Consider the following 24,404-nt stretch of genomic DNA (forward strand, 5'->3'; position numbering starts at 1 on the left):
CACCTCCTTCTAACCCACCCCAGGTACCATTGGCTTCCTGGCCACAAGGGCCCAGTGCTGGCTCACGGTCACCCTGCTGTCCTCAAGACCCCCAAATCCCACTGTTGTTTGCTTGGTTTTTTAACCTGGTCCCGCCCTCGGCTCGAAGGGGCGTGGCTTAGCTGCGGGGGCGTGGCCTGCTGCCGAGAGGGTAGCGGCGAGTGGCATGCTGTTCTGGGAGTGGGCGGGGCCTGGGACGTGCATGGCGTGGGGCCGGGGCCTGGCTGCGGGGGCGGGATCTGGCTGCGCGAGCGGGCGCGCCGGCGCGGGCGGTCGGCGGGGCGATGCGGCGGCGTGGCGAGCGGGGCGGTGGCGACGGCGACAGCGGCCGAACGGGGGGCCGGGTCCGCCCGGCCCGGCAGCAGCGGTGAGTACCCGCCGGGGGCGGGCAGCCTAGGGTGCTGGACCGGCGTAGGGGCGCTGCAGGGCGCTCAGCTGTGAGCCGGGGCCGGGCAACGCCGCGCTGCGCAGCTCGGGACAGTGTCGCTGTCCGCGGGCGGTGTTTATCCGCCGGGTCTCCCTGTGGTGGTCATGCGCTGTACCCAAGCCGTGTCGCCTGCCGCTTTTCCTGTGTCCGTGTGCTACCGCTGTGTCCCCTGTGCCGTCCGTGTGTCCCCGTGCCGTAGGTCTGTCCCCATGTGGTGGCTGTGCTCATGTGTCCCCGCTCCGTGGCCTTGGCACCCTACTGGAGCCATGAAGTTTGACCCCCCTCACCGTGGCACCCCGCAAAAGCCATTATCCCATACTGTGGCCATGTCCCCATGTCACCCTGCCATGATTCCATATTGTGGCCATGTCCTCATGTCACCTTGCCATGGCTGTGGTGCAGTAGTGTGGCCATACCACCCCCCATCACGATGCCATGCTATGGCGATGTCCCCATGTCACTTTGCCATCCCCATGATGCCGTGTGGTGGCCTGTTGCCCTACCAGCTGTCAGGGGTGCCCTTTAGTGGGACATCCCCCTGCCCCAGTCTGGACCTGTCAGTTCTCACCTGCAGCAGGTGTTGTGCAAGGGCGGGTGTGAGCGCTCACCCCTGCGCTTCAATATTAGATGTACACCAAGAGCAACACCTAAAAATTGACGGTAGTGACTGTGAGGGCGTTGCTGGCCAGTATACAGTGGGCCTGCTCAGACCAGTCTCAGGGCATTCTGAGGCTCAAGGAGCCCCCCGTGACTCCAGCACAGCTCGTGCTACCCTGCACCCTCCCAGGAAAGGTGCCTGTGCCCGGAGGACCACGCCATCCTGCCCTGGCACCCCCTTTGCAATCTTTCTCAGCATCTTGCAGCACTCCCTAGGGCAGGCAGTGGACTAAATCCGCTTCTGCAGGAGTGACAATGACCCTGGGCATGTGCTGGCAGGAAGCGAGCTGTGCTTGGACGCCCGTCAGAAACCTCTGCCCTAAATCCCCCGGCACCAGGACTAGTTTGCCCATCACTGTCAGCCCACAAGGAACAGTAATGCTGGGCAAGCTGTGGCTCCTGGCGTTCCCTTCCCTCTCGGAGGCAGGGGCTGGGGCAGGACACTGCTGGAGGTTGTCACCCTGTGCTGGTGCTCTGGGAACTGGTTTCTCCTGTGGTGCTGTGGCCTCCCCAGGCCCCTTTCCCTTTTCTCCTTGTTCTTGAAGAGTTGCAGAGGCTCTTGTGAACACATCTGTGATGATATCTCACCAGCCACAGCTTGGGGCGTTGCCACAGAGCATCGATCGCTCCTTATTGCCGGTTTGGGTTGCAGCTCCCAGCCCTGACATGTGTCCTGCCCCTCCTGCCTTCTGCTGTCCCTGAGGTTGCAGGGGACCAGATCTTGGCCTCTTGTGTCACGGTGGGGCTGTTCCAACCCATCCCCATCCCCAGGAGCCAAACACAACCCCGGTGTGGGGAACCAGTCCCAGTCTCAGGGGGAGACAACCTGCAGCCTCAGACCTTTGCGAGGGAAAAGCTGCTGTATCCAACCATAACGAGTGGGGCTGGGAATGGAGACCCTGCTCCGCTGTGCCCCAGATCCCTTGGGATGGAGGGGGTGTGCTGACAAGGTGCTTTCCTTGCAGGAGCTGGCTGTCCTGGTGTCCCCGGCTGCGTACCCTCCTCCTGGACCTGCTCCTCATCTACCTCTCCGTGCCCTTCCTCATCCGCCTCTTCCCCGTCCTGCTCACCAAATTCGTCTTCCTGAACTTCTGTAAGTTGTCCTAACTGGGAGAGCCCCCCACTAGGGATTCAGCAACACAGGGGGTGGGGACAGGGTCCCCAAAACTTGGGAGAGGCCGCACCTGGTACCTGGGTGGCTCCAGGACAGCACCCAGCCAACCCCCCTGGCTTGCAGAGGAGGCACAGAGGGACCTGTCGGCGCCTTGTGTTTTGCAAGCCGTAATAATGCTGTGCTGCTGACCCTGTTTAGCGCCAAAAGTTGCAACACATCTGGGCACGAACAGCATCGATGGGGCTAGAAATTTGGGTGGGAGGTGATGACAGAGGGCTGTGCTCGCCCACCCACTCCCCGAGCTGGCTGTAGCACAGCCCTTATTTCAAAGAAAATAACATGTTACTTTGGAAAAATGTGTGAAAGCAGCTGGGTGTGGGGGTTCCTGGGTTGTCGGTGTGAGGGTTCCTGCATTGTCCCTATGATGGCTGCGCAATTTCTCCATCAGTGTCATTCCCGTACTTCGTGGACCTTCGTCGGCCGGAGCTGCTGCTGAACAACACCGTCAGCCTGTACCTTGACACCGAGCCGGGCGTCACCGTCGGCATCTGGTGAGCGGGACAGCCCCGGCATACCGGGTGGGCACAGTGGCCAAACTGGGTGTCCCTGCCACGGGTAACCCTACTCTTGGCCCCCAGGCACACGGTGCCGGGCAGCAGAGGGGCCGAGGCGCAGGGCAAGGACCAGCGCTGGTATGAGGAGGCACTTGGCGATGCTCATCCTGTGATCATCTACCTGCACGGCAACGGGGGGAGCAGGTGGGTATTTGGGTGCTTCTCTCATGTAGTGTCTCTGTAGGAGTTGAGAACCAGCAAACTCGGTGGAGGAGCCAGTGGGCCAGGGTTGCTGTGGTGGTTTCTGACCTTGTGAGCCAAGAAAAATCCCTTTGAGTTAGAGGGAAATGTCGAAACACACCCACTGCAGAGCACCCGGCTCTTCCCTCCTGGGAAAAGGTCACCCCGGTCCCTCTCCTGAGCTGACACTGGAGGGGACGGTCCCCTGAGGGTCCCTTTAATGTCATTTTCCCCATTAGGGCTGCCAGCCACCGCATCCAGTTCCTGAAGGTAAGTGTTCCCCTGCAAGGGGACAGGGACCTGCCGGGTGTAAGGGTCATGCTGGCTCCAGGAACCCAAGAGGGACCCGGGGGTGCGTGTCCCCCACCTCATGGCGTAACGCGGTGCCGCTCCTCTGACAGACCATGGGGGCTGCTGACTTCCACGTCCTGGCTCTTGACTACAGAGGTAAAGTCACCCCCTGCTCTGCCTTTTGCTGAGTGACCCACCTGGGGCTGGTCCCCCCTGGGTGGTGACACAGAGCCATGTCCCCTGCAGGCTATGGGGACTCCAGCGGACACCCCACGGAGAGCGGCTTCACCACGGACGTCCTGGCGCTCTACGACTGGGCCAAAGCGCGGAGCGGGAACAGCAGCATCCTCTTCTGGGGACACTCCCTGGGGACGGGGTAGGTGTGGGGGGACACCCCGTGGGTGCTGGGTGATGCCCGAGCCCACGGCCGGTCCTCAGGCTGTGACACTGCTGCCAGACCGGTGCCACACGGGGATGGACCAAGGGGCTGGAGCATCTCCTCAGTAGAGGTAACTGAAAAACAAAACCCAGGGGTGTCTAAGGGTGCTGTGCACCGCCCCAGTGCTTTGTGGCTGCTACTCCTCACTGTCCCCTCTCTTGTCACAGGATTGCCACCAATGCGGCAAGAAAACTGCAGGAGGAGCGAGGTAATGGCCAGCGTGGTTGCATTGGCCCCATGGTGTCCCTCTGCATGTCCCTGGCCAGATTTCGTGGGCCGCAGAGGAGCTGGGGAGCCCCTTTACTCTCTGCTTGAGCATCAGGCTCGGCCCCATGGCAGGGACAAGTGGTTGTCCCCATCTTCCTTAGCGTAATGGGGACATCTTGGCTGCTGCCTGGGACAGGAGCATGACAGCAGCCCCAGGTGGGGGGACACAGCCCCCCCCACAGCTGTGTCGGCTCTTGTCCTCAGGGGTCCAGGTTGATGCCGTGGTCCTGGAGTCGCCCTACACCAACATCCGTGATGCGGCCGCCAACATCCCCCTCACCAAGGTGAGGCCAGCGGTGACGGGTCGGGGACTTTGCCCTCAGGGTCCCCCAGTGGTGGCAGCCCTGGCCCCCTGCGTCTCCCCCGGGACAGGGCAAGGATGCAGCAATCAAAGCCACGACTTAGCACCCCCCAAACTCTCTCCCTGGTAGATCTACCGCCAGTTCCCAGGTTTCGAGTATCTCATCTTGGACTCGCTAGCCCTGGGCAACATGTTCTTCCGCAGCGATGAGAAGTGAGTGCCCAGAGGGACGGGGGGGCACAGCCGTCCCCACGGGGCTGCAGGGGTGAGGCTGGGACCAACGGGGCGAGGAAGGGCGGGTTAGACCTATCACACCATGTCATTTGTGTTTACCCAGCTTCCTCATGCTTTAAAAGTAGCTTTTTGTTTGCATAACTTCAGATATCAATATTACTATCGAGCAAAGTCCGCAAGCCAACATCCTTTTTTCTTTTTGAGTCCTGGCCGCATTGCAGCACACGCACTGACAGCAGGTCCTTCCCCCCGTGTTTGTGGGTGCTTGGGCTAAAACCCACCTGGTTTGTGGATGCTTTTGAAGCCTGAGCAACCTGTGGCAGGGGTTTAAGGTCATTTGGGTGCTGGGGTGAGCAGGGTGGGCATCACCCTGGGGCAGTTCAGCTGCCCTTAACCACCGAGGGGCTGGGATGGCTCTGAAAGGTACTTGGTGGGGGAGGTCAGGGTTGTTGTGGGGGTTTTGGCAGCACCCAGGGAGGCTCCCTTGGGTCTCTCGGCTCCAGGGGTGACTCGTGGGTGCTGTGCTTGCTGCCCACAGCGTGAAGGTGCTGGCCTGCCCGCTCCTCATCCTGCACGCCGAAGATGATGCTGTGCTGCCTCCGCACCTGGGCCACAAGGTGGGGACCAGCATCGCCCTTCATGTGGGCTTGAATGGGGCTGGGGGCTAGTTTAGCCTGGTTTTGGGAGCCCCAGGGGCCAGGAGGCGGTCTGGGGGTCCCTGTGCATGCCACTAAACACGCTCACTCCGCGACAGCTCTTCGAGGTGGCACACAGCGCCTACAAGGACAAAACCAAGGTGAAGTTCATTAACTTCCCCAAAAAGCTGGGCCTGGGCCATGACTACATCTCGTTCAACCCGGAGCTGCCCACCCTGGTGAAGTAAGTGCTGCTCTGCAGAAATGGGGAGGGGGTATAGAATGAGCCTTGGCCGCTTCTTCCATGGGTGCATCCCTGTTTGCTGCTGACTGTCCCTGCTCCTTCCCCTCCCTGTGGTACTTTCTAGCATCACTTTTTGAGGTCCAGTCACTCCTCCCTGCCCTGAGCCCATCCTAAGCTTGGGTGACACGGGGAGGGGTCCTTGGGGACAGTCCCCAGCTCCTCTGGGGACAGAGCTGCCGCTTTGCTCTAAGCGCAGCTCAGCCCCACATCCAGGAATGAGAAATGAGGCTCTGGGTGGGTAATACAGCGTAAGGTTTATTGTGTCTCATTGCAGAGACTTCTTAAACATGAAGTGATGGCGGCTGCTGCAGGCAGCGACCACGAGCACTCCCTCAACCCCACACCCGGAACCCCTCATGGCACTGAATTTACTGCTATAGGTAATAAAAACTACTGAGAAACTTTCTAACCTGGAGGATGCTGCAGGTTACTCAGGGGGTGGAGGTGGTGCTGGGGGATCTGGGTGCTGCTCCTGGGACGGGACCACACAAGCCCAGACTAGGAGCAGCACATGGGCTGGGATGGGTGATGCTTCAGCAGCACCTGCAAAGGCTCAACCAGCTGTGTCCAGCTGTGCTGCAACTCCCATCCCCACCAAACCCCAGCTACTCACCTCTTACACCTGCTTTCCGTGTTAGTGTGGGTGCAAATGAAACCAGTCCCTAATTTTAGGCTTCAGCAACTCCTTGGACTCCAATGGCACTTTTTATTTTTAGCACCTACACAAGCAACAGGGCGACGTGGTTTCGCTTTCCGCACAATACTTACGTTATAAAAAACCACCCCCCCGCTTCCTGGTCCGGAGCAAAACCAGCAGCAGCGACACAGACTAGACAGCAAAGACAATTCTACAGCGCACGTGCTCGTGTCCCCTACGCCGCCGTGCCATTGGGGGTCTTGTCCTCGGCCACGTCCCGGGGCTGGTTGGGTGGTGGGATCTTCAGGTCAGAGGGCTCCACGTGCCAGATGTCCCGGGCGTACTCCTTGATGGTACGGTCGCTGGAGAACTTGCCAGCTGCCGCGATGTTCTTGATGACCATCTTGGTCCAGGCCTTGGAGTTCTGCAAGGAGAATGGTAGGATGGTGAGGCCAGATACTTGTGCCCATGGGTGCCACCTTAGCTGGGAGAGTGGCTTTCAAGCCCTGCAGCAGCACAGTCAGGAGCCTCCTCGCCAAGACCAGGCTGCCCAGAGCGGGTGTGGAGTCTCCTGCTCTGAGACATTCAAACCCCCTGGACCTACCTGTGTGATCTGCTCTGTGACCCTGCGGGAGCAGGGGGGGTGGACTGGGGGATCTGCAGAGGTCCCTTCAACCCCAACCACGCTGTGATTCTGTGAACCCATCCACCTGCACAGCCTCACAAGACCCCAGCTCCAGAATGGGATGCTGTGTCCCCATCCCAGCTCCCCTGCCTTGTTGCCAGGCTGGCACTCACCAGGTACAGCTCGCTGACCTTCTCCTGGCACTTGACATAAGCCTCGTAGTCTGCAAAAACCTTAAACCTGTAGCAGGAAAGAAAGGAGTGGTCAACAATGGCAGAAATACATAGGTGGGAACATCAGCAGATGGTGGCTGCAGGTCATGGGGCTTCCTCCAACACAAATGGTAGAATCACAGAATCATTTGGGTTGGAAGAGACCCTCAGGATCATCAAGTCCAACCATTAACCCACCCCTGGCACTGCCCCCTGTCCTGAGAACCTCATGTCCGTCTGTCCAGCCCTCCAGGGCTGGTGACTCCAGCACTGCCCTGGGCAGCCTGTTCCAATGCCCAACAGTCCCTTTTAGGAAGAAATTGTTCCCAAAACCCAACATAAACCTCCCCTGGTGCAGCATGAGGCCTTTTCTTCTTGTCTTGTCACTTGAGAGATGAAAACTGCTTCAGCCAAATTCACCCAACCAAGCTGTGCTCGTACAGAGCCCTGCGGGCCCTCAGGTGCTGTGATACAGGCTGGACGGGTGCCCTGGGAGGGCACACCCAGTGTCACCTCACCATGAAAACATTTCCCCATGTGAACGCCCACAACCTTGGCTGCTCAGTGCTCCAGCCCTTGAGATACAGAAAAGCATCTGGTAATTGCTGCACACCCAAAATGCACCTTGGCTTTAATGTGGCATGTGAAATGCTGTGCATGGAGTGCTGCATCCAGCTCTGGGTCCTCAGCACAGGACAGACATGGACCTGCTGGAGAGGGGCCAGAGAAGCCACAGAAACGATCCGAGGCTGGAACAGCTCTGCTGGGAGGACAGGCTGAGAGAGTTGGGGTGTTCAGCTGGAGAAGAGAAGCTCTGGGGAGACCTAACTGTGGCGTCTCCATTCTTAAAAGAGGATGATAAAAAAAATAGGGACAGACTTTTGAGCAGGGCCTGTTGTGATAGGACAAGGGGTGATGGTTTTAAACCAAAGGAGGGAGATTCAGGCTGGACATGAGGAAGAAATGGTTGGTTCTGAGGGTGGTGAGAGCCTGGCCCAGGTTGGCCAGAGAAGTGGTGGCTGAACCATCCCTGGAGACATCCCAGGCCAGGCTGGACGGGGCTCTGAGCAACCTGAGCTGGTGAAGATGTCCCTGCTCATGGCAGGGGTGGCACCAGATGGGCTTTGAAGATCCCTTTAAACCCAAACCATTCTGTGATTCTCTGGAAAGCCTTTTTGGGGCATGAATTGCTCCCCCATGTGTGCAACATCAGTGCCAGAAAATGGGACCTTATCAGCCAGGGAGGCTGCTCTGCACGGACGTGAGGAGTTTGGTGGAAAGACCCACCCCAGGGTATGGATGGCATCCCAGGCCTCACCTGTCATGGTGGAAGAGCATGTTGACCACATCTTTGAAGAGGTCAGGCTCCTCTGGGGAGAAGAAGCCACTCTTAATCTGGTCAATGGCTTGCTTCAACTCGGGGAGCCGGTCGTAGTATTGCTGGGCATTGTACCTGGTGGGAAAGGCTTGATGTGAGATGGTGCTGCTCCCGCTGCCTGTGGTAGCAACCCCCACGGCATCCCCAGCCCTCACCCTTCCCTGTCCAGCTCCGTGACATCCTCCACCCTCATGCCAAAAATGAAGAGGTTTTCCTCTCCAGCCTCCTCGGCCATTTCCACGTTGGCTCCGTCCATGGTGCCGATGGTCAGAGCCCCGTTCAGCATGAACTTCATGTTCCCTGTACCCGACGCCTCGGTGCCTGCCGTGGAGATCTGTTCCGACAGGTCGGTAGCTGGGATCACTGCCAACAGAACACATGGACACGAGGGGGTCATGGTGACCAGCTTTAGGTTTACATTGTGCCAAAGGAGGGTAGGCCTGCTGTCTCGTGGTGGTGGAACCAAGGGCTGGTGGAAATCCATGGGGTGAACATTCCCTCCCCACAGTGTGCCCCATGTAGACTTACCTTTCTCTGCCAGCGAGACTCTGTAGTTCTCCAAGAAGATGACCTTCAGCTTGCTCCCCACAACGGGGTCATTGTTCACCATGTGAGCCACAGCGTTAATGAGCTTGATGATCATTTTAGCCATGTGATATCCCGGGGCAGCCTAGGAGGAAAGCCATGGGTGAGCCCGGAGAGCTGGTGCCAGGAGCAGGTGAGGAGCACCCACCAAGGGAAGCACCCACCCAGCGTCGCTCTCATCACCTCACCCAACCCATCTCTTGTGCCACCAAGTGTCTGGGGGGCTTGCATGACCACAGGCAGCATATGGTTGTGCCAGCCCACTCAAAAACTTGGTGCCTTGCTTGGGTTGAAGCCAACAAGTGCTACTCCAGCACGTCTTACCTTCATTGACATGGCCCCACCTGCACCCAAAACCTCTGGGGCATTTTCAAGGACTTTCTCCAAAATTCCTGAAACTCCCGACCCATCTTACCTTGCCCCCAATGATCACTGTCCTCGGCACAAACACCTTTGCAGGATCCCTCCTGATGCCTGGAGAAGACATCAGTGTGGTGTCACCTTCTGTTTTAGCTACAACCCTGGGGAACAGGGATGCTTGAGCACCCCCAGGGCAGCCTGTCCCCTCAGGGCACATGGTGGCTTACGGTTGTACATGGTGATGATATGCAGGCAGTTCATCAGCTGCCGCTTGTACTCGTGGATCCTCTTCACATGCACATCAAACATGGAGGAAGGGTTGATCTTCACCTTGTACTCCTTCTCCAGGTACGAGGCGAACTTCACCTTGTTCTCCTGGGTAAGGACAGGGACCATATCAGCCCCAAGCCTGTCCCCCTGTCTGCATCCCCCCTGCCCGCACCCCTCACCTGCTTCACTTTGGCAACCTCGCGGATGAAGAGGTCATCGTCCACAAACTCGTGCAGCTTCGTCAGCTGGCTCAGGTCTCGCACATAGTCCTCCCCGATTTTCTGCAATGGGACCACAGGGACATGCTGACCATGGGATGGGGACAGTGACCTCCACAGGGGACACTGCTCCTGCCCAGCAAAGTTGGCAGTGTTTGGAAAGCCAAAGCAGAGCACCCGGGTGAGATGGAAATAGAGATTGGCCATTTAGAAGATGTAAACTGTAGAATCATAGGATAGTTTGGGTTGGAAGGGACGTTCCCAGCTCCCCATTGCCACCCCTGCCATGAGCAGGGACATCTTCACCAGCTCAGGTTGCTCAGAGCCCCGTCCAGCCTGGCCTGGGATGTCTCCAGGGATGGTTCATCCACCACCTCTCTGGCCAACCTGGGCCAGGCTCTCACCACCCTCAGGAACAACATTTTTTTTCCTCACTTCTAACCTGAATCTCCCTTCTCTAGTTTGAAACCATCACCCCTTGTCCTATCACAACATGCCCTGCTCAAAAGTCTGTCCCCATCAGCCTCTTTGAAGTATGAAGAGGCCACAATAAGGTCTCCCTGGAGCTTCTCTTCTCCAGCTGAACACCCCAACTCTCTCAGCCTGTCCTCCCAGCAGAGCTGTTCCAGCCTCAGATCATTCCTGTGGCTGAGGTTGGATCAGTGTCCCCGGGGTCAGGAAGGGTTGGGGCCAGCACGCTCCCCCCACACCGTTACCTCTGCAATAAGCTCCGCCAGCCCCGGGTTGCAGAGCAGGAGCCAGCGCCGCGGGGTGATGCCGTTGGTCTTGTTCTGAAACTTCTCTGGTTCCAGCTCTGCAAAGTCCTTGAAGCTGTGAGGACAAGGAGGGGACACTTTCAGGCTCACCCACCCGGCAGCACCACTACTGCCAAGCCGAGGCTGATCCAGCACTGCCTCCCACCCTGCACTTACACTTGAGTCTTGACTATCTCGGAGTGGATCTCGGCCACGCCGTTGACAGCGTGGGAGCCAACAATGCAGAGATGGGCCATATTGATCCTCTTGGTACCTCCCTCCTCTATCAGGGACATCCTCCGCAGCCTGTCCACATCATTAGGGAAGAGGGATGCGATGTGCTGCCAATGGAGGATGGAGAGGTGGTGAGTGGTGCTGGCAGTTTGGGATGTCCTGCCTGATGGTTACCAAGGAGGAGGCCACAGCAATGTCGCAAATGCGTTTGACACCAGGCAGAGTGGTGGCTTTTACTCCAGAGTGACGGTGTAAACCCTTCCCCAGCAGGGATGTCTCTCGACACAAGGACCCCCCACCCCAGCCCCTGTGGAGAGGGGTTTGTGGGCACATGCATAGCCAGAGGGGATGTTATGGCCAAAGCCTCGTCCTGCCAGACCAGGAGGCCAAACTACCGTCTCCTTTATACCCCCAACCTCATCCTTCTCCAGGATGAACTGAGCATTTAGGGAGCAAAGAAATGCCAACAGGTAAGTCCCTGGAGCAACGGGTGAATTCTTTATAATAGCTACCAACTGTGGGATGGAAACAGGCTGGTGGGAATCATAGAATAGATTGGGAGGGAAGGGACCTTCAAAGCTCCCCCAGTGCCCCCCCTGCCATGAGCAGGGACATCTTCACCAGCTCAGGTTGCTCAGAGCCCCGTCCAGCCTGGCCTGGGATGTCTCCAGGGATGGTTCATCTACCACCTCTCTGGCCAACCTGGGCCAGGCTCTCACCACCCTCAGGGACAACAATTTCTTCCTCATGTCCAGCCTGAATTTTCCTCTTTTAGTTTAAAACCATCGCCCGTTGTCCTGTTGCAACAGGCCCTGCTCAAAAGTCTGTCCCCATCTTTCTTATCGGCTCCTTTTAAGTACAGAAAGGCCGCAATAAGGTCTCCCCGGAGCTTCTCTTCTCCAGCTGAACACCCCAACTCTCTCAGCCTGTCCTCCCAGCAGAGCTGTTCCAGCCTCGGATCATTTCTGTGGCTCCTCTGGCCCCTCTCCAGCAGGTCCATGTCTGTCCTGTGCTGAGGGCTCCAGGCTTCCCTATATATGAACCTCCCAAAATTACAGCCATAACCACCTGGCCACACACCAAACATCATCGGTTTGTGCATCCCCTTAATCCCCATATATGTCTTGCCCGTCCCGCTCCTCTGACCCCAAGGCACTTACATCCAGGTGCCTCTGGTTGATCTCGTAGATGATCTGGAGGTGTCTGGGGAGCAGTTTCTCCACCAAGTCCACCGGCCAGCGCTCCAGGGCTTCAGGGAGCACCGTGTGGTTGGTGTAGGCGAAGGTTTGCTTGGTGATGTCCCAGGCCTGCCAGCGAGAGAGCCAGTGCTGAGCGGCGATGGTGGGGGACCCGTGGGTGCTGGCACCCACTCGTGGTCCTCCCACAGCAGCATGGCCAAGCTGGGTCCTCCAAGTCTGTCCTGGTTAAACCCAACCTGACCACACCACATCATTCCCAGCTACCAAAACAGTTCCCCAGCTCCTCTGCCATGGGTGGATGGGAGGGTGGAGACAAGCAGAGGGGACCCATGGGCCAGGTCAGGTCACAGAATGTGAGGGATTGGAAGGGCCCTGGAAAGCTCATCCAGTGCAATCCCCCCATGGAGCAGGAACACCCAGATGAGGTTACACAGGAAGGTGTCCAGGCGGGTTGGAATGTCCGCAGAGAAGGAGACTCCACAACCCCCCTGGGCAGCCTGGGCCAGGCTCTGCCACCCTCACCAGGAAGAACTTTCTTCTCATCTTTAAGTGGAAACTCCTGTGTTCCAGTTTGTACACATTGCCCCTTTTCCTACCATTGGTTGTCACCGAGAAGAGCCTGGCTCCATCCTCCTGACACTCACCCTTTAGATATCTGTAAACATTAATGAGGTCACCCCTCAGTCTCCATTTCTCCAAGCTAAAGAGCCCCAGCTCCCTCAGCCTTTCCTCACACGGGAGATGCTCCACTCCTTTCAGCATCTTGGTGGCTGCGCTGGACTCTCTCCAGCAGTTCCCTGTCCTGCTGGAACTGAGGGGCCACAACTGGACACAATATTCCAGGTGTGGTCTCCCCAGGGCAGAGCAGAGGGGGAGGAGAACCTCTCTGACCTACTGACCACCCCCTTCTAACCCACCCCAGGTACCATTGGCCTTCCTGGCCACAAGGGCCCAGTGCTGGCTCATGGTCATCCTGCTGTCCACCAGGACCCATGTCTCCCCCACCTTGTTCCACGGCAGCTTCTCGATGTCTACAAAAATCCTCATCAGCTCAGGGATGGCCATGGCAGGGTGCGTGTCGTTCAGCTGGATGGCGACCTGCAGGGAGAGCAGGGGTGGCACATGGGGACATGTAGAGGACACGCAGAGATCCCATTGCCCAAGTCAGCTGGGCACAAGCACCCACAGAGGGTCCACCAAACCTCTCCAGCCTTGGATGTGCATCTGGGAGGTGTTGAAATGAGCTCCAAGGCACATGTCAGAGCAACCCTGGCTCATACCTGGTCAGGGAAGGAATCAAACACAGTTCGGACACTCTCCGTGCTCCCAAATTTGGATGCTTTGAAGCGGCGTATGATGTCCTGGAGGGTGGCAGCCACGACAAAGTACTCCTGCTTCAGCCGCAGCTCCTTCCCCTCGAAGAACTGTTGAGCAGAGGAGCAGAATGCTGCAGAATCGCACCGTTCTGCTCCGGCATGGCTGCACCTGAGGCTTCCCACCACACAGGGACCCACGCACACACATGTCCACCCCACAGCACAGTGTGAGCCCCTGGTGCTTCCCCCAGCACTGGTGAGGAAGGAATTGTTGTCACTGAGGGTGGTGAGAGCCTGGCCCAGGTTGGCCAGAGAGGTGGTAGATGAACCATCCCTGGAGACATCCCAGGCCAGGCTGGACGGGGCTCGGAGCAATCTGAGCTGGTGAAGATGTCCCTGCTTATCGCAGGGGTGGGATCAGATGAGCTTTGAAGGTCCCTTCAACCCAAACTCCTCTGTAATTCTATCCTCTCTCTTTTCAGATTTCAGCACAGGAGTTTTGAGATGTGCTGGTACAAACAGAGGTTTAAACATCCCCTGAGCATCATCAAAATTTGCTCTCCCTGGTTTGAAACTTCTGGCCACAAATTTTGGGCAATGGAAAAGCAATTCACAGGGGTTGTAACACCTCAGAGCTCTTTCTAAGATGAGAAATAAAAGCACCATTCATGCAGCACAAAACATCAACCCGCTGGTCTGCTAGAGAGGATCTGCATAAGGCATCCTCACCACCCCAGCTGTGGTGCCCCCAGCTTCCCTCACCAGCTGGGAAGGCTGGGGTAGGATTAAATTGGAAAAAAAAAACCATCAGGGCCCCCCAAAACAGGCTGCAGGGCAAGGAGAGCTGCCCTTCACCCCCTTTCCCTGCTCCACACATTGTTTTGTGCCCGGGAAGGGCTGTACATCCCACCACATCTCTGTGCGGCACAGCAAGAACACCCGCAGCGAGGTGTCAGGATGCAAAAGGCAATTAGAGGCTCAATGTCCAGTCCAGGGCTATAAGGGACTGGCAGGAAAACCCCAGCAGTGTTCATCGGTTTGCCCTCATGTTAATTGTTGACACTCAAGGGATATTTCTGCAGCAGGACGTGCTCATCCTCGCTCCCTTCCCTAACCGTGCTGAGCATAGATTTGCACAGGAACGGAGTCACCCGTGCTGCAGCTGGCGAGAGGCGCAGTCCCCAGCCAAGCCCTACAGATGGCTTGAAACACAACTGAAAACATCTCTGCAACATCCTGGTGAAAGGGGCTGTTCCGCAATCTCTTCCCATCCTTAAAACCAGGACACCCCCCATCCCGACTCACGTTGTCATTGGGATAGAGGACACGGGATATGTTCTCCGCCAGGTTCCTGTCCAGCACGGCCTGGATGTAGTCTCCAACGTTAACTGGGGAGGAGCAGAGGGATAAGGTGGGTGTGGGACCCCCCTGTGCCCCATCCCCATGTGTCACCCCACAAGCAGCCACTTACAGTCCCGCAGGTTGAAGTCGTTGGGTGCCCGAGCCGACCACAGGCGCATGGTGTTGACTGTGTTGTTCATGTACCCGGGCACAGGGGTGTCGTAGGGCAGCGCCAGCACCACCTAGGACATCAGAGCCAGGCTGTGTCCCCAGCTGGTGTCCCCCTGTCCCCTGGAGCCCATCCACAGGCCCTCCCAGGGCAGTATGCATGGGGACATGCTTGGTAGCCCCCAGCCTTGGGGACACCATGGCTCTCCTGGGTCTGCACAGTGGCTGGCCAGAAGCACTCAGGGGATGGAGAGGATGGAGAGGAGGTCAGGAGAAGCTTAACTTAAGCCACAACACCAAGGTGTGCATTGTACACAGACCCACTAGAGGTGGTTTTGGGTATTTTGGGGGTTGGAGCAGCAAAACCTGTCCCCATCCCCACATCCATCTCCTCCCCAGTTTGCTCCACTGCTGCCTTTTCCACCCCAGTGAAGCAGCCTCACCAGTGCAACCCCCCCAGCTGGGATGGAGGACCCAGGAGAGCCAGCGACAGCCACCTGGGTGACGGGACAAGCCATGCAAGGGGGGTTCCTCACACACACTGGTCCTACCTGGGTGTCCACCCACTTGGTGCCGGTGGCCGTGTGCTCCACCCGGCCGTAGAAGTGCACAGGCAGCATGTACTCGGGACGGGCTTTCTCCCAGGGGTTGCCGTGCCGGAGCCAGTCGTCGGCTTCTTCCACCTGCCAAGAGGGAGCGAGAGCAGTGACAGGGCCACCCAGGGCTGGGAACACCTCCATGGGTTGTGCCACATGGAGGATGGCTGGGAAAGGCTCCGGAAAAGGGGATGCTGGGCATGAGGAAGAAATTGTTGGTCCTGAGGGTGGTGAGAGCCTGGCCCAGGTTGTCCAGAGAGGTGGTGGATGAACCATCCCTGGAGACATCCCAGGCCAGGCTGGACGGGGCTCTGAGCAACCTGAGCTGGTGAAGATGTCCCTGCTCATGGCAGGGGTGGCACTGGATGAGCTTTGAAGGTTCTTTCCAACCCAAACCATTCTGTGATTCTATGCTTTGGAGTCTGTCTGCCCCAAACCCAGGTTTTGGCACTGCGGGGTGAGCCCAGAGTCAGGGCTCTGACAGAACACCCCGAACCCCAGCATCTCCCTGCCAGAGGGTTGATGGATGAGGATGAGGAGGTGGGGATGAAGAGCAATGCTTCTCTTGGTGCACCACTAACACTGCTGTGCTGCAGCTGAGGTGCCATTAATATCTTAATTGGGTTTTTGATCTCAGCCTGCAAGCTGGCTAACCAAGGGGGCTCATTCCTACCTCAGCAGGATTGTTACAGGGGACAGCCTGGGTTAGATGTCACCTTTGGCACGGCCAGGCCAGGTGTCAGGGGGAAAAAGTCCCATTAGGATGCAGCAGACAGGGAACAGTGCCAAGGAGGAAAGGTCTGCACTTGCTGGCTTTTTTGAGAGTGCTTGCAGGGTTCCCCTGGGTATTCAGGGTTGTTTCCCACCAGGGGTTTTACATACATACACACACATTTTCCATGGATTTTCCAGAACAGCCTCTTCCACCCTCTGATGTTTAACCCAGGCGTGGAGCAGCACAGCCGGGCTGGGGGGGCTGGATCTGGTGTCCCTGCATTTCCCCACATCATCCCCGTACCACCTCAGCGAAACCATCCCCACCCCACCGGGAGCAGGGACACGACTTGTGCATCCTCGCCTGCTCCGTACAGCCACGGGGCAGCTCCCGTGGTGCTGCTGGCCCTGAGCGGGACACGCTGCGGGAGAAAACTCCCAGGGAGAGCATCCCACTAGCCCCGGCTCGGGAGGGAAGGATGCCACGCTGACGACTTGCAGCTTTCTGCTAATTAGCAGGGCGCTCCCCTCCACGCCGCTGCACCGAGCCGCTAATGAGCTCGACTGGGAACGGTGACACTGGGCAGATCCCAGCCTGGAGCCAGCGGGATGAAAAACGAGCTTCCCCGCCGCAGGGAGGGATGCTGAGTGCTTGCACTGGTTTAAGAAGTTAAACTGGTTCGAGAAAACATCTGACGAGTTTTAAATATCGCAGCACCGGCTCTGCCTCCAGCAGGCTCCGAGCTAAGGGAGAGTCTGTGCACCCTGATCTTGTCCTGATCTTGGCTGGGCTTGGGGTTTTGGCAGTGCTGGGGGACAGCGAGGGCCACACGTCTCCATCCTTACCTGCCACCCATCCCGGATCTTCTGGTTGAAGATGCCGTACTCGTAGCGGATGCCATAGCCATAGGCTGCCAGCCCCAGTGTTGCCATTGAGTCGAGGAAGCAGGCTGCCGGGAGAGAGGAGAGCTGTGAGCTTGTCCTTGTCCCCATGGAGAGCTGAGGGCCACAAGCAGCCACCCCGCAGGGACACGAGCCAGGGCCAGCAGCCGCCACTCGCCCTCTGGCCACCCAGAGCCTTTGTGTGCACAGAGAGGCTGGAGCAATAAACACCACCCATATTTAGGATGCAAAGGCCCCAGGGCTGTGACCCACCAGCCTCACGAGGTTCAACAAGGGCACGTGCAAGGTCCTGCATGTGGGTGGGGGCAATCCCTGGTATCAAGCCAGGCAGGGATGAAGGGATGGAGAGCAGCCCTGTGGAAAAGGACTTAGGGTACTGAGGGGTGAAAGATGGGACATGAGCTGGCAACGTGCGCTTGCAGCCCAGAAGCCAATTGTATCTCGGGCTGTATCCCCAACCCTATGGCCAGCAGGTGGAAGGAGGTGATTCTGCCCCTCTGCCCCGCTCTGGTGAGACCCCCCTGCAGTGCTGGTCCAGCTCTGGGTCCTCAGCACAGGACACACATGGACCTGCTGGAGAGGGGCCAGAGAAGCCACAGAAACGATCCGAGGCTGGAACAGCTCTGCTGGGAGGACAGGCTGAGAGAGTTGGGGTGTTCAGCTGGAGAAGAGAAGCTCTGGGGAGACCCTAGTGTGGCCCTTCTGTGCTTAAAAGGGGCTGATAAGAAAGATAGGGACAGACTATTAAGCAGGGCCTGTTGTGATAGGACAAGGGGTGATGGTTTTAAACTAAAAGAGGAAGATTCAGGCTGGACATGAGGAAAAAAATGTTGTCCCTGAGGGTGGTGAGAGCCTGGCCCAGGTTGGCCAGAGAGGTGGTGGATGAACCATCCCTGGAGACATCCCAGGCCAGGCTGGACGGGGCTCTGAGCAACCTGAGCTGGTGAAGATGTCCCTGCTCATGGCAGGGGTGGCACTGGGGGAGCTGGGAAGGTCCATTCCAACCCAAACAGTTCAGTGACACTCCCTAGGCAGTAAGACCATTTTTTGGGGGCTCACTCACCAGCCAACCTGCCGAGACCACCATTCCCAAGACCAGCATCCTCCTCGATCTCCTCCAGCTCTTCCATGTCCAGCCCGAGCTGCAGATCAGAAGGAGAAGGTGACGGGCTGGCAGCTCTCGTGGTGCCCAGCCCTGCGGAGGGGTGACACTGCTGACACGCACCCCTGAGTGCTGCCCTGTGCCCAGCACCGCCGTGCCCCCTCACAGCTGGGCTCCACGAGGGACAGAAAGGCACCCCAGCCTGTAAGAGCCATCCCTGCAGCTGGGACACGGGGATTCCTACCCAAAGTGGTACCTCTGTCCCTTCACACTGTGGCAGGGACCAGCTCTGGGGTTTAAGTCACTCCACCAGCCTTTGCAAAGGACACACACAACCTTGACCTTGGAGCGGACAAGCCCCTGGGGGTGGGGGGCACCCAGCCATAACCAGGGTGCTGCTCTTGTGGCCTCAGACATTTCAGGCAAGTCTCCAGGGATCATTCCATCCCTCTACATCCCAGCCCCACGGGGACAGGCACCTGCTCCTGCTCCCCCAGCACCCCATCCCCCTGGGGCGCCACCTGGGTGCCCGTCCCCTGGCTCCAGGCATCGCCCTTTAACAGAGACACACACAGAAGCAGCTGCACCGCTTTTACAAGGAAATATGAACTTTTCAGCCTGGGATGCTGTATGACAAAGAGGTTTTGCCTATGCAAAGCCCCTTATGCAGCACAGCAGGAAGACGGCGCCTTGCCAGGGCCGAGCCACCTTTTCTCACGGGCAACTCTCGGTCCAATGTCCTCTTGATATTCCATGGTCACAGCACGCAGGGACAACCCCAGCCCACAGACAGCCCTGCGGGAGGGCCAGATCCTGCACTGCTCATGTGTAAGCAGGCAGCACCTTCTCCGAAACCAGCCAGGCCATTGTTTTGCGGCACTGCGCTGTACAGCTCTTAATCTCAGCAGCAGCCCTGAATGCCTACAGAAATATCCTAAGCGATTTCTATTATGCCAACTATCTTATTTTAGAAATGTTTGGCCTTTCTGTCCGGGAGGCTCAGCGGACGCAGTAAGGAGGATTTTTCCTCTAGAGCTTTACATGCCATCTCTGCAAACGAGATTTCCAAATAAGCTCACACTTTCTGCTTCCCCAGGCCACCAGCACACAGCATCCCAGGCTCTTCCGCACCCTCACCCTGGCTGAGCTGCCGCCTTCAGTGCAAGGTCAACAGATAAAAAAACCTAAAAATAAGTTCCTCTCTTTTGAATGCATTAGCTCAAAAGCTGCTCTGGCTGTTGTGCAACCACCGCAGCCACATACAACAGTGTTGGTCACAAGGGGTGCGAGTGAATGGTGGAGGGAAAAGGAGTCACCCAAAAACCTTTGATAACCTGAGTGCCACACGGTGCCAGCACCACCCTGGGGTTAAGTTAGGCCAAGATTTGATTCCCCTCTGCTATTGATTATAGCTATTAGTGGCCTCATACATACAAACATGAGCTTCCTTGCTTATGGGCTTGATTGTCCATCTGAGCAGTGCTCAGCAGCGCCGTGCCGCACCCTGCGGCACTCGGTCACCGGTTTGGGCAGCCCCCATCAGGCTGCAGATCCCACCTGTGGCCCCAGGTCTTTCGAGAAAAGCTCTTGGAGCAGCATTTATCCAGGAAGGATGCTCAGGGAGCAGTTTGCAGCCAGTGCACTAAAACATGGGCATTCCAGGAGCTGGCAAGCACTGAGTGTCCCCAGTCTGGGTCCACACTGACCCCCGGGGATGCTCACCTGGTAGACGGCTTCATCGCAAGCGTTCTGCAGCCCCAGGTTGATCATGGTGTTTTGTAGTGTCCGCCCCATGTAAAACTCCAGGGAGAGATAATAAATCCTCTGAAAGAGAAAACCACCCCCAGTCACCTTCCCCAGGGCCAGAGGAAGCTCCCCTGGACCCCAGAAGCCGCTTTCAGGTGTTATCTGGAAACAAGAGGAAAATCCCCAACTCCCAACAGAGCAGGGTGATTTGCACTGGGAATCTGGGGGTGCTCGGAGGCCCCGAGGTGGCCGTGTCCTGCAGCCCCAGCCCTGCTCTCCTCCCGCTGCGATTTCCCAAGCGGGGACCAGAGCAATGCCGAGGCGGTTTTGTTTGGACAAGCCCCAGAGCGCTGTCCGAGAGCAGCGACAGCTCCGGGTGGTCCCCCTGAGCACGCTGGTGGCCACGTTGGTACAAAGTCAAACTTTAAAAAAGGAGACATTTCCTAACATTGCTCGGAGCTGCAAAGCAACAGGAAAACCGAGCAAGCTGCCAGGGCCGGGCGCATGTGACAGCGGCGGGGACACGAGTTTCCTCTGCCGTCCCCCGGGGTCGGGACCACGGCACACTGTCACCTCCCCGCTCTGCAATGGCGGGTGCAGGATGCGGCCGGTAAGACGGAGGCTTGTGTAAGCCGCCCCTCGGCGTCAGCACCGCAGGTTTTAAGGAAGGATTTAGGCCGGAGGAAGTTGCTGACTTGACAGGTTTCCCCAGGACCTGCGCAGGCTTGGGCTGGGATGTACTGGGCACGATTGATCGGGGCTTAGGGGTTTGGTCCCAGCAGAGCCGGAGGCAGCACCGCCGGGCAGACGCCACAGCAAAACCCCCAGATTCAAGTCCTGCAAGAGGCTCATCTTTTTTTCTCACCCCTACACAACACGAGGGGGGTTGAGCTCTCAGGGGCTGGCACGGTCCCAGCAAGGTGTTTGCGGGGCCAAATTGGAACCGACAGGGCCGTCCAGGTGCCAGGGGGGATTACTGCTTAATCCCCCAGCACCCTGAGCCCCGTGCGAGCAACAGGACAGAAACTCCTGCACAGCCCAGATCTTTCACCCTCAGGGTCTCTGTGGCGCAGATTAGGCTTGTGCCTATTTTAAACCAGGCTTGCTCGCAGTTGCCTTCGGGTTCGTTTAAGCCTTTTCAATTAATTCTCCCTAGAAGGCTTTGCAGCTGCTTGGGGCAGACCGCACCCACGCCGGCGCTGCGGGACAACAAACCCTGTTCCCATGCCCTGCACCCAGCGCCGGGCCAAACCGCGCTCTGTTTGTTTTGCAAAGCAAAGGACAGTGGCCTCGCTTGTTAAAGTCCAGTCCCGACGCTCGCCAAAAATAAGGAAATACCCCTAAACACAAGAAAACGCGGCCCCCTTCTTTCCTATATTCCCACAACGGGAAGATTTGCACCCAAGGGGTTGTGAGGGTTGAACAAATTCCCACCCTGGCCACGATGCAGGAGCCAACTTGGGGAAGCAAAGGGGGGGGTTCCCACCCCCCTACACCCCCCGCCCTGCAAAGGGGGTCCCCCCCAGCATCCCTTCGCTCCCACCTTGGGGTCCTTCTCGTAGTAGTACTGCTGGGTGCGGATCCAGCGCCCCACCAGGTGGTCCCGCACCGTGTGGGCCAGGGCGAAGTAGTAGTCGCGGGGGGTGGCCACGTTGCGGTCCTTGACCAGGGTGAAGTGGAGGTGCCGGTTGAAGCCCCGTTTCAGCTCGGCCACGCTCTCGGCTCCCACGATCCCGCGGATGCTGATCTGCTTTCGCCGCTCCTGGTCCGACAGCGGACGCGACATCTCGGCGGGGCTGTGGGAACACGGAGGGGTGGCGGCACCGCCACGGCGGGGCTGTGGGGACACGGGGCTGGGCACCGGTGAGTGGGTTCCGTCTCCGCCCCCGGCTCCGGCACCGCCCCGGGGAGGGGATGGGGATGGGCTGAGCCGCCACGGGCCGCCCACGCGTGGGGCGGGAGCGGAGCCCTGTGGGGGTGCCCGGGGGGGGGGAACCCGGGGACCGCCACCTGGCGTGCACAGAAGGGGGTACAAAAGCGGGGGTACCCCGGGGACAACCACCCTAGGGATGCACAGAGTGGGGTACAAAGGGGGCTACCCTGGGGACCGCCACCCGGGGATGCACAGAGAGGGGTGCAAAGGGGGGTACCCTGAGAACAACCACCCTAGGGATGCACAGAAGGCTGTGCAAAGCGGGGGGGGGACACCACGGACGTGCAAAGGGGAGGCCCGGGGACTGCCACCCGGGGGTGCATAGAGGTGGGTGCAACGAGGGGGACCCCACGAAAGGGCAAAGGGGGTGCCCCGGGGCTGCGACCGGGGGATGCATAGAGGAGGGTTCAAAAGCGGGGGTACCCTGGGGACAACTGCCCTAGGGATGCACAGAGGGGTGTGCAAAGGCGGGGACCCCATGGACTTGCAAAGAGGAGGCCTGGGGACGCACAGAGAGGGGTGCAAAGGGGGTGCCCTGAGGATAACGACCCTAGGGATGCACAGAGGGGTGTACAATGAGGAGGACCCCACGAAAGCACAAAGGGGATGCCCCGGGGACTGTCACCCGGAGGTGCACAGATGGCTGTGCAAAGGTAGGAGTACCCCAGGAACTGCAACCCGGGGATGCACAGAGTGGGGAACAAAGGGAGGTACCCTGGGGACAGCTGCCCTAGGGATGCACAGAAGGCTGTGCAAAGGGGGGACCCCACAGACATGCAAAGGAGGTGCACAGGGGACTGTCACCCGGGGGTGCCTAGAGGGTGTGTAAAGAGTGGAAGACGCCCAGAACATGCAAAGGGGGTGCCCGGGGGTGCTCTTGGGGCTTGTGCAAGGCCTGTCCTACCGGCCCTGGACAGAACAGCTGCTCTCATGGTTGAGATGGGAAGTGTCACGATCTCACTCACTCCTGCCCCACTGCTGCCCTGCACCTCTTTTCCCTGCATCCCACCCCTTGAACCCCCTTCTCCTGCACCCCCTCCCGTGCAGCCATCTATCTCCCTGCCTCCTGTCCCTCACCTCCTCCCTTTGCTCTCTGGAATCCCTCTGGAAATGGCGTGGGGTTTCTTCTGACGGGCTCCGAGCGCAGTTCCTTGGCTGCCTGCCCTGCCTGCAGTTCCTCGGGAGGGCAAGAACAGCCGATATGAGCGCACAACACAACACCTCTTCCTCTTCCTCCAGCCATGCCTGCGCAGGCTTTCCAGCCCTGCGTGTTTTCCCTGCCCAGTTCTGCAAAGCTAAACCACAAGCAGCTGAAAGCAAGATAAACCAACCGTGTCCCCACAGGGTGCTCCTGGGGTCACCCCGACTGTCACCCTGGCTGGGACTGAGCAGCACGAGGCTCCACGCTGAGCCGGGTCCCAGCAAAGGGCTGCAGGGGCTCATCCAAATTCAGGAACCAGCCTCAACTGCACATGTACGATGTGGAAAAAGAAGGGAAGTGCACCATCTTCCTGATTTTTTCACAGGGCAAATGGGAGGATTATTGTCCGGGTAGAAGCCTTGGCATGGTTTCCTTGCCAGGAGATGCCAGATAGAGTAGATGGGGGCTCAGTGCCCAGAGCAGGTGTTTTACATTGGGATCTGCCCTCTGACACAGGTGGAAATTGCAGCTGTGCAAATCACAGCATCATTTTGGTTGGAAAAGACCCTCAAGATCATCAAGTCCACCCATAACCCACCCCTGGCACTGCCCCACGTCCTGAGAACCTCATGTCCGTCTGTCCAGCCCTCCAGGGCTGGTGACTCCAGCACTGCCCTGGGCAGCCTGTTCCAATATCCCACAGCCCTTTGGGGAAGAAATTGTTCCTAAAATCCAATCTAAACCTCTCCTGGAGCAACTTGAGGCTGTTCCTTCTTGTCCTGTCACTTGCTACTTAATGGTGCCATGCAAAGTGCTCCAAGAGCTGCCAGGTGTGCGGCAGAGCCCTGGGGGGGTTTGGGCAGCCTGAGACCCCCAGCCCTGCTCTATTCCAAGTTAAAGCCGGGATGCAGCTGGTGTCTCTGCCCTCACCCATCCCTGGGTGGCTGGTGTCCTCTGCTCAGGTTGTTCTCTCCCACCGCGCATGACTTGCAGTCTGGCTTCAACATGCTGCAGTGAGGATGGAATTTCCCTTATCTCTGGTGTCCAGGGCACATTCCGTCTCTGAAAGGGACAAGCATTGTTCTGAGACGCAAAGGCACTTAATGCATTAGCGGTTTCTCTTTAGCCCTGGACTCCAGCCCGCGATGAGCTCAGAGGCCGCGCGTTGAAAACCTCTCCTGGGGCACCCTGAGAACACTGAGAGTTGCTGATATCCCAACAGCGAGTCCATCCCAGGCCCCTGGGAGCGCTGCCCTTGCTTTTCCTTTGGAAATAGCCCCAACACCACTCACCCCTCAGCATTTCCCCTCTTTCTGGAAGAACAACCCCCCACAGGGATTTGAATGCTGCCAGCACAATGCTGGGCTCCTTCCCTTCTTGACATCTTGTGATTTCTAATCATTTTATCTCTCTTGCCCATCTGGTCCTTGCCACCTTCTCTCAGCCTGGATGGGTCTCTGGGCAGGGAC

At 58.3% G+C, this 24,404-nt stretch overlaps 2 protein-coding genes across 2 annotated transcripts; one reads left to right on the plus strand and one right to left on the minus strand.

Moving 5' to 3' along the window:
• Window positions 1-248: 248 nt before the first annotated feature.
• On the plus strand, window positions 249-5,911 carry ABHD12B (abhydrolase domain containing 12B). The gene is made up of 13 exons (XM_065063073.1): window positions 249-406; window positions 2,089-2,216; window positions 2,686-2,788; window positions 2,876-2,995; window positions 3,271-3,301; window positions 3,433-3,478; window positions 3,569-3,698; window positions 3,929-3,969; window positions 4,233-4,312; window positions 4,460-4,542; window positions 5,102-5,180; window positions 5,318-5,442; window positions 5,777-5,911. The coding sequence occupies exons 1-13, from the start codon at window positions 324-326 to the stop codon at window positions 5,796-5,798; spliced, it is 1,071 nt and encodes a 356-aa protein (XP_064919145.1). The 5' UTR covers window positions 249-323; the 3' UTR covers window positions 5,799-5,911.
• PYGL (glycogen phosphorylase L) lies at window positions 5,738-23,058 on the minus strand. Its single transcript, XM_005505160.3, has 21 exons — window positions 22,872-23,058; window positions 21,405-21,657; window positions 19,838-19,939; window positions 18,077-18,155; window positions 16,957-17,060; window positions 15,352-15,483; window positions 14,763-14,874; window positions 14,597-14,679; window positions 13,256-13,399; window positions 12,981-13,073; window positions 11,937-12,083; window positions 10,720-10,883; window positions 10,504-10,618; window positions 9,749-9,850; window positions 9,527-9,674; window positions 9,355-9,413; window positions 8,883-9,024; window positions 8,510-8,717; window positions 8,295-8,429; window positions 6,938-7,004; window positions 5,738-6,563 (listed from the first exon to the last, which is right to left on the minus strand). Exons 2-21 carry the CDS (start codon window positions 21,645-21,647, stop codon window positions 6,375-6,377), a joined length of 2,568 nt encoding a protein of 855 aa, XP_005505217.1. The 5' UTR covers window positions 21,648-21,657; window positions 22,872-23,058; the 3' UTR covers window positions 5,738-6,374.
• Between the last annotated feature and the right edge of the window lie 1,346 nt (window positions 23,059-24,404).

This window comes from Columba livia, chromosome 5 (assembly GCF_036013475.1).
Source record: "Columba livia isolate bColLiv1 breed racing homer chromosome 5, bColLiv1.pat.W.v2, whole genome shotgun sequence".
In the NCBI taxonomy this organism is placed as follows: Eukaryota; Metazoa; Chordata; class Aves; order Columbiformes; family Columbidae; genus Columba; species Columba livia.